Here is a 9,403-nt window from a genome sequence, read left to right on the forward strand (position 1 = left end):
AAAAGGCAAATAAAATACAACAATCTATGACAAACAATTTCTAGAGTACCATTGCTTTAGTTTACAAGATAACACCACAGAAGCAACCTGCTTTGAGACACACTTTGTCTGATTGAAACTTTGGATAGAGAGATGTGTCACATTTCTGATGACTCCATTTATGTGTGTACATTTCAGCTTGAACTGATAAGTTCTCTAAAAAAGCTTTTTCATCAAAGAATTAAACAAACAGCCTGTGCAAAAAGGAGTCTATTGCGCCACGTGCCTGCCAATTACATAAAAAAAAAAAAAAATGATTGTCCTTTTTGTGGTATAGAAATTATGTACACCACAACTATACTTTTAATTAAAAAAAAAGTAGAGCTGGCACAGCATTACCATATTTTACAATGCATTCTCTATAGCGCAGGTACAGTATGAAAAGTCAACTACTTATTGGGACATTTGCTATTTAGTGTTTGATTCTTCCTTAACTTTTTCAATTACAGGTTGAAAAACTTAAAATAAGAGGCCAACTGGTTGCTTTACAAATAGAAAGAAATGCAGGAACAGCAATTGCAATAATTCTCCTTGTGTACTGTTTGCATTGTGTGTCCTCTATTCCTTCATTGTAGTGAAAATGCAGCAGTGGTTAGGACTGCTGAATGGGAAAGACAGCCATGTATACAATTCTGTACAATATTTTTTTAATATAAAGGTTAGGTGGCAGTGGACGCTCTATATAGATATAAAATATTTGATGAAAAAAAAAGAGAGAGCCCAAAGAACACTGATCACTTTATAGGACTCTGTTCCAGCATACGTTACAATTAAAAAGTGGTGCTGTGCTTTTAAGCTGGAAAGACAAATGTGTGAAGATGGTCCTCGCTCAGGTTGCACAGCAAGTTTCCATTTTCACACTCTACTTCACACATGTATACTGCATGTTTTGACAGCTTGATAAAGAAATAACCTAGACCAGTGGTTCACATCCTGGGGACACCTCAGTGTGTACAAGTGGGCAACTCAGATGCTTTATCCAGTATTGCTGATTGCTTGATTTTGACCACTTTAGACTCCATTCACATTTGTGTGACACCAAAGTCGTGTGATTTAGAGTGCGACTTTGATCTTTACACTCTACTGGATCAAAGTCTCATCAAAGTAGTGCAGGCACCTTTTCAACGTTGCTGCAACTTTAAGGGCCTTGACTTGTCATGCCAATTTGTATCCAAAGTCGTGTATTGGTTGACTTGGTTCACACTGAGTTGTGGGAATGAAGCTGTGCGAGTTCAGCTGAACTCGCACGATTTCACTCCCACATGTCAGTCTCGGTTTCAGCTGCGACTTCAGAGACATCTGTGCAAGTTTCTGCACAGATGTCAATGTAAATCGCAGCCCGAAATCGCAAAAAGTAGTATAGAAACTACTTTTTGAAATCGATGCAGCGCCGTACCGATTAGGATGGTGCCATTGCCACTGATTTGACATGCGATTTGACATGTCAAGTCGCAGCATGTCAAAACGCTCTAGTGTGAACCAGGGCTAAAGGCTATCCCCAAAGCTCACACTCCCACACCCAAGACTTCAGACTGTGTCTAACTTTCAGTTAGAGAAAACTTCCCCGCTAGAGAAGTTTTAAATCTGTCATGATTTTCTGGGCGGTGAATTAGCAGGATTCCTTGCATGAAGCATGGACTGATAAAAAAAAAAAAAACATAACCTTTTCTAGTTTACAATTCATAAGCAAGTATAAATGTGTGTGGTAAGAGGAATTGGCTCAATATGTGTTGACAATGGTAGACCATGCATGGGACTCCTAGGAACAATCAGGTTTGCCCTGCACTTTATTCAATAAGGCAGCAGACAAACACAGTTTAAATGCAGGATGGGTTGTTACAGTAAGTCCACAGCATAAATAAAACCTCTGCATATCCAAGCTAGTAACTAAACTCAGATCAGTTCCTCATTAACAGGGTGCCCCTCAGTGGGTTGCCAACACAGGCAGCCCTTATTCCTTTTTTAGTGTTTTGTTGGCACTCAGCCTTTTCAACTTGCAGCAGATAGAGGGAGAGATACCCGAGCATCTGTAAGCTTGCTTAAATAAAGGCATCTGCAAAGCTGAAACAAATAACGAGTTTTGGCTACCAGGTAAGATGTGGGCCCTAAATGGGGGTTTTATCCCACCCAGAGCTCTACAAAGTCTCCAGGCTTAGGATTCTGAGAAAACAAAAAGTTTGTTATAATTTCTTCTATTGAGGGACTCGGGAAGCCATTCACCTTTGGGTTATACAGCTAACTAAAGAAGGAAAAAACTGTAGGGCAGCCCAGGATAACCGTTCCAACTACGAATGCATCTTAGCTATTTGCTAGTGACTTCCTTTCTTCAGCTCTGCTGTGTAAAAAAAAAAAATGGAAGGCACACTTCACTTAGTGTGAGTCACGTGGCGTGCATCCTAGGAGCTTCTATGTGGGATGAATCCTCTCCTTTCTACAGTGAGCAGTGTTTGGCTGTTAGCAATATTGGAGCTTCAGTTTTCTGTTCTTTCTATCTTGTTTCAGAGACCTTTGGTTTCTCATTCCTTGATCAAAAACCTTGTACAGAGAATCCCTGATGTACTTCCCCTTTTCCCTTTGACTCTGTGATCTAAATGTGGCCCTCTCTGTGCTTTCAAAACAATTGCTATTTAAACTATAATGCCCCGTACACACGGTCGGACATTGATCGGACATTCCGACAACAAAATCCTAGCATTTTTTTCTGACGGATGTTGGCTCAAACTTGTCTTGCATACACACGGTCACACAAAGTTGTCAGAAAATCCGATCATTCTGAACGCAATGACGTAAAACACGTACGTCGGGACTATAAACGGGGCGGTAGCCAATAGCTTTCATCTCTTTATTTATTCTGAGCATGCGTGGCACTTTGTGCGTCGGATTTGTGTACACACGATCGGAAATTCCGACAATGGATTTTGTTGTCGGAAAATTTTATAGCCTGCTCTCAAACTTTGTGTGTCGGAAAATCCGATGGAAAATGTGTGATGGAGCCTACACACGGTCGGAATTTCCGACAACAAGGTCCTATCACACATTTTCCTTCGGAAAATCCGACTGTGTGTACGGGGCGTTAGAGACCATCTTCTCTCTACTCCCACCCAGCAGGTGGTGTTCCTTGTAGCCATCTTCTCTGCAAGGCTGACAACAACCCTGCCGGGCAGTTCCTCACATAATATAAATAAATAAATAAATAAATAGATATAGATATAGATATATATATCTATATATAAATATAAATATCTCTCATATATATATAATACGCACATAAAGAAAGGACAGCTAGCTGACCCTCACTCTTGACGCAGTTTCTTTGTTAAAAAGGTTGAGAACCACTGAACTATATAGTATCTACTACCATGGTGCCCAACTTGTGGCAGTTTGGCATTTACTGTTCAACTATTGGGGCCCCTGCAGACATTTTTTCAGTGTTTTGGTTTACAGTGGCGAGGGGAGTGGATATTCTTTACATTGTATTCTAGTAGTTGAATGGTCTTGTTTTAACTATTTTCACGCTCTTACCTAATGTGTGCTGTCCATCCATTTTTTTCCGTATTTTTCATTATAATGCATATTTATTAGAGCAATAACAAGTAATTGGGGGCTATGTGGAGTATAAATGTGGACGCATTGAATTGTAAACTAGTGATGTCTAGCAGTTTTATGTGTTTGCAGCTCATGACTGACTTTTGAAGTATGTCTCCAGTTTCCAATAAGCCCTATAGCATGTGCCCAGTCTGTGACCATCTCTTAAAGCATGCCCATAATCTCTGACCATCTTCTGTTGCCTGACTGCAATCTCTACCAAGTTTTTGTAGGATTACAATCCACCGAATTTTATGTGCAGTCCTTTGTCATGTCAGGAGCTGTACTTTTGAGGCCTCATATAACGAGTAAATCATCAACCACTGAAATAGTAGGTTTAATGAAAATATACAGAGTATTAAAGGAAAATTGTAACCAACAGGTATACATGCAAGCCTAAAGAACAAGCTGTGTTTGCTGTATTTCTGAAGTGGCCCGCCAACCGGAATATTGTACTAGGAGAACCCAAGGCATCTGAACTAACAGAGGTTAGTAGCCGTATTCACCAATGTATATGTGGGTTTTACATGTTGGTTTTTTTTTTTTCAGTGAAAACATTAGCTACATTGCCTATAAAAAAAAGCATTCACCCCCTTGAAAGTTTTCATGTTCTGTCATACAACATTGAGTCACAGCTGATTTTTTTTTTTTCTTTTTTTCTTTTACACTAATTAACAGAAATATACTTTCTGATTTCAAAGTGAAAACCTCTCTGTATATTGATTTAAATTATTATATAAAATTAAAAACAAAATAACTGACTGTATAAGTAACTTTTTCTTTTTAGTATTCCATGAATACTATAGGCGTTTCACTATCATAATTTTCTGAGAGTGAAGTAAAAAACAAAAAAGCTAAAACTTCCATGACATCTCACCTGCACATTGCCACAGGGCACCTGGGAGACTCTGAAGATAACTGGAGAATAGCCAAAAATAACGAACAAGGCTCTATAGCAGGGATATGCAATTAGCGGACCTCTAGCTGTTGCAGAACTACAAGTCCCATGAGACATAGCAAGATTCTGACAGCCACAAGCATGACAGCCAAGGGCAGAAGCATGATGGGACTTGTAGTTTTGAAACAGCTGGAGGTCCGCTAATTGCATATCCCTGCTCTATAGTATGAGACCAAAACTGAGCTTATTGCAAATCATTACAAAACGCACCACTCCCACTTTAAAGTGGTATTAAACCCAAAAGCAAATATTTATTATATTGCTGCTTACCATTTCTTAAATGTGATGGCTGCATTCGTTTTATTTTTTAAGCTTTCTTCTATTTTCACCTGGTGATCTACCTGTAGTCTGTAGTCTTTCAAAATAACTAGCTCTTCAACAGAATGTATCAGTTACAGAGATTAGACAAACCATTTAACCTTAGCAGGGGTGCTTACACTAATCAGTTTTTATTTATGTAAAACCTTTATCCAAAAAGGGGAAAAAAACTGCTGTAACTGCTTATAAAGTAATACCTGGAGTTTGGCTTTAATTTATTAGTGTATTTAATTCCGATAGTAAATCTAACACTTCTCTCCCCCACACTGACAATGTTGCTGTCCAAAGGTGCCCCCTGTACTTATTCATCCGGAGAGGGGGCACTTTAAGGCTCGATTCACACCTATGCATGTTGCTTTTGAGCGTTTTTGGAGGTTTTTTTTTCATGCTTGCCACGTTTTTGAGCAGCTTTTTTGCCGCGATTTGCGTTTTGTTTTTTTTTTTTTGTTTTTTTTTTTACAGTTTTTTTTTACAGTCTAAAAAAAAAAAAAAAAAAAAACGGCAAAAACCGCAAAAACGCTGCAAAAACGGTGCACTTGCGTTTTTGATGCTTGTCCATTGAATTCTATTACATGCAAAACGCTGCATTTTGCATGAAAAAAAGTCCCTGACCCTTTCCAAAAATGCAGAGAAACAAAAAGGCATTGATGTGAACATGTTCCATAGGAACCCATGTTAAAAAATTCCCGTGCATTTCTGCAAAATGCAAAATGCATCAAAAAACGCGCTAGTGTGAATGGAGCCTAATACAGGAGTTGTGTTACTGGACAGATCACCAGGTGAAAACAGAGGGATAAGGCCAAAGAATAGAAAATGATGCAGCCACCACATCTAATGATTGCTTCAATATATTACATTTTTGGTTTAGGGTTTATAACCACTTTAAATCTTGGTGGTGGCAGCATCGCACTGTGAGGATATTTCTCTGCAGCAGACCCTAAAAAGCAGGTAAATGTAGAGGGTAAAAGGAATGCAGCAAGAATCAGAAAATCAGATTCTTTCTAAAAGATCTGAGCAGAGGTAGAAAATTTGACAATGACCCAAGCATAAAGCCAAAACGACATAGTTGCTTAAAAACAGGAGCGTTAATGTTCTGGAGATCTGTGAGTGTATATGCAAATCAGATGTGTTTTGAACCACAATCAGTTTGCATAACACGTGAACCAGACCGACTTTCAATGGACTCGGTCCACATACATGCGGGCCGGTTGCGGTGCAAATTAAAAAAGGGTCCTGTGTGTTTTTCAGACCGGTTCAGGTGCGATTTCTGTGTCAAATTCACACCTGAATCTGCTTCTGAACCACTGAATGAAAACCGCATTTGACTTTGCACCAAAACTACATTTGCATATTTGTGAACCCAGTCTAAGGGCCCCATACACACTATTAGATTTTCTGAAACTCTTAATGTTTGACCTCCATATTATATGGTTTTGGTAAATCTGAAGACAAAAATCTGCAGAAAATCTAATAGTGTGTATGGGGTCTAAAGAGTATTTCTGTTCACTGGGTTAACAATATAAACCCACTGTAATTCAATGTTATGTGAAAAGCCTCTATTATCAACAAACTTTACCTCAAATTGCCTACATTCTCGCAAGACTTTAGTATATAACATGCATGATATAACATTGTTGTGTGCATATGAGAGCGATAGTCTGACCATCAGCTGTTGTTTCCTTGTGGAGTTGACTCTATAGCCCAGTGGTTCTCAACCTGGGGGTCGGGACCCCTTCAGGGGTCGAATGATGATTTGCCAGGGGTCACCGAATCCTGGGCTGTTCCTGAAGCCCGCACTGCTTTCCCAGCCTTTTTGCGGCTGCCCAGCTGGGCTGTCCCTGGAGCCCGCGGCCGCCCACTTAGCCTATTCTCAGCCGCCCATTCAGTTCACAGCATGGCTGGGGGACAGAGACTAGAGGTCAGCTGACTGGTGAGGAATGTGAAGTGGGAGGGGCTGGAGGAGACCCTATCTCCTGATTTCGGCATAGGTGCCACTGTTACGAGACACCACAAAGTCAGAGACACAGTGAGTAACCTGTGATTATGGTTGCCATTAAAAGTGCCCACTACAGTTCTCAGATCAGCAGATGACCTTGATCAAGAGCACCTAAGTTGGCTGATCAGAACTCCCCACCAGCACTGCCACTCATCCCATTCCCCCCACTCCCCACCAAGGAGTAAGAGAAGGAATAAAAATAGAGAATACATGGAAGGAAGAGGAAAAGAGGGGGAGGAACAAAGAAAAAGGGAGAGAAGAATAAGAGAAAAGACGGCTAGAGAGAGAAATGGGGAAAAAAATAAGAAATTAGGATGGAGAAAGAAAGGGAAACAAAGAGAAAGAGTGGTACATCCTAAAATGTACCATAAGGGGTTTCAAAACTGTGCGAGTGGAAGGAAACCAGGGAGCGCTGAATGTCCATTAAGGGCGCAAATTACTTGTCTTGCCTTGGGTGCTGACCACCCACACTACGAAAATAATTTTACTGTTGGGGTCCCCACAACTTGGGAAATTTTATCAAGGGGTCAAAGCACTAGCAAGGTTGAGAACCACTGCTATAGCCAGTCAGTGTACCACCAAGCACGCTGGTTTTTTAAGCCACCAGAGGATGTATAGTTTTGTTTGTTTATTTCTTATGTTTCCTGACTTTTTCTTATGTTTGCCTGACTTCCTACGAAGGGTATCACTAATAAAAGCCATAAATGCAGTGCAGGGCTGGAGCCTTGTTAAAGGGAGGAAAGCAGTGGCCCTGCTGTTTGATATAGGACATGCCCAATTATATTTGTAAATCCATAGCTGTTTAGTGTGTTGCATAGGGACTATAGGGCATGGTATTGCCCAGTGTTTAATATCTTGCTGGCCAGTGCTTTGGACTATTGCCATTTTTTCCTGTGTTTTAAAACATCCATTCTTGTACCTTAAAGCAGAACTACACTGCATCTGAACACCAAAAACTGTATTTAAATAATCTTTAACATTCAAAGCAAACTCCCCATCCCTCCATATCTCCATGCTTTATGCATTATTTTGCTGAGAAATCACTTTGAAAAACACCCCCAAGCATTTCTGGCTGTGGCCATCTTGGGTAAGGGCAGATAATTGATGTAACATTTACTTCCTGGGATCCATTTGCCCTTAGCTCAGGCATGAGGGTGTGCTTAGCTGAGAATCCCCCCCCTCCCATCCTGAAAACTCCTGGGATGTATGACATCATTTGCATAGGCCTGGAAACCAGGAAGTAACTGATAAAATGTAATAAAAAGTTTAAAACAAGTAAATATGACATACCTTCCTATCTATTTACTAATGCTATCAGCATAAAGATTAAAAAATACTCAACGTTGATTGAGAGAGTGAATTTCCACTTCCACTTTAATCTACAGTATAAATCCTCTTTAACCTCAAATAAGAAATAAACCTTTAAAAGACAACTAAGACATTATTTATTTGGTCATTTATGGATTTATTTATTTTTTCCATGCGTGTCTTCTGAGGTTTTTCTTTGGACAAAGTAGGATTGGTCTAGTAAACTAATGTACAGTAAACATGCTTTTTTTTCAGGTTTACTTGTTGGGGTATGATGGACAGCTTGAATGGATAGCGCTTGGAGACAAAGGAATGGTTGTTATATTACCCAGACTTGGACCTGCAACTCCTTCTTGGGGATGGACTCTCAAAATATCCAATGTGAATTAAATTGTAGTAAAAGCCACATAGCCGTGTACATAGCTGGGAGAACTGTACATATTTTAACTACCGTACTTAAAATAAATGCTTTCTATTTGTGCGACTACAACTCAGGAAAAAAAAACGATTTTATGATGATACACTGGGTGCTCTGATTTTCCAAATAGAGGTGGGATTTACTTGTTTCCTCATGAAGAATATGTCTGATGTTTTTACTACTTAAGAATACTTTGTTAGCAAAATGAATAAAACTTACTTTTAAAAAAAGTTATTTGCTGACTTTTCAACAAGGTAACCTTAAAATACCAATGGAATCATTGTAGTTTGTTTCAAAAAGCCAACCTTTGCATTGTAGAACTGTTTCTTCTTTCTTCCTTATCCATTCGGTGGTCTGCACTTTCCGGATGGCTCCTCTTTTAACATGCTGCTTATGATTGATCTATAGATGCTTTTCAACTGCATTAGGAAGCTACAGGAAGCTGATACATAACATAACAAGCATTCACAGTAACCTCTGATTGCCATTACTTGTGTATGAAAGACAATTATCAGACATGGTCTGTACAGGCCTAATTTTCATGAAAGTGATTGCTGATGGAAGAAAACATTCCTGTCATGGTACATTCTTATAGCCATATATTGCATTTGCAGTAAGTGGTAGTTTAGCGCAGTGGTTCTCAACCTCAGTCCTCAAGTACCCCCAATGGGCCATGTTTTAGGAACTTCCCTAAAATAGCTTTTATCAATACCATGAGGATTAAAGTAGGTGTGGCGCTGTTCTTGTATCCAGGGATCTGAGTGCTCCAAATCACACTCTA

The 9,403-nt window shown here is 39.6% G+C and overlaps 1 protein-coding gene across 1 annotated transcript in view; it reads left to right on the forward strand.

Annotated features, from left to right (window-relative positions):
• Window positions 1-8,894, forward strand: part of FUCA2 (alpha-L-fucosidase 2) — a 29,418-nt gene extending 20,524 nt beyond the window's left edge. The window contains exons 6-7 of the mRNA XM_073627415.1: window positions 4,007-4,112; window positions 8,460-8,894. Coding sequence (XP_073483516.1) covers window positions 4,007-4,112; window positions 8,460-8,594 — 241 coding nt within the window. The 3' untranslated portion in view covers window positions 8,595-8,894. The remainder of the gene's footprint in view (window positions 1-4,006; window positions 4,113-8,459) is intronic.
• Window positions 8,895-9,403: the final 509 nt, after the last annotated feature.

Source organism: Aquarana catesbeiana, linkage group LG04 (genome assembly GCF_042186555.1).
Source record: "Aquarana catesbeiana isolate 2022-GZ linkage group LG04, ASM4218655v1, whole genome shotgun sequence".
NCBI lineage: Eukaryota > Metazoa > Chordata > Amphibia > Anura > Ranidae > Aquarana > Aquarana catesbeiana.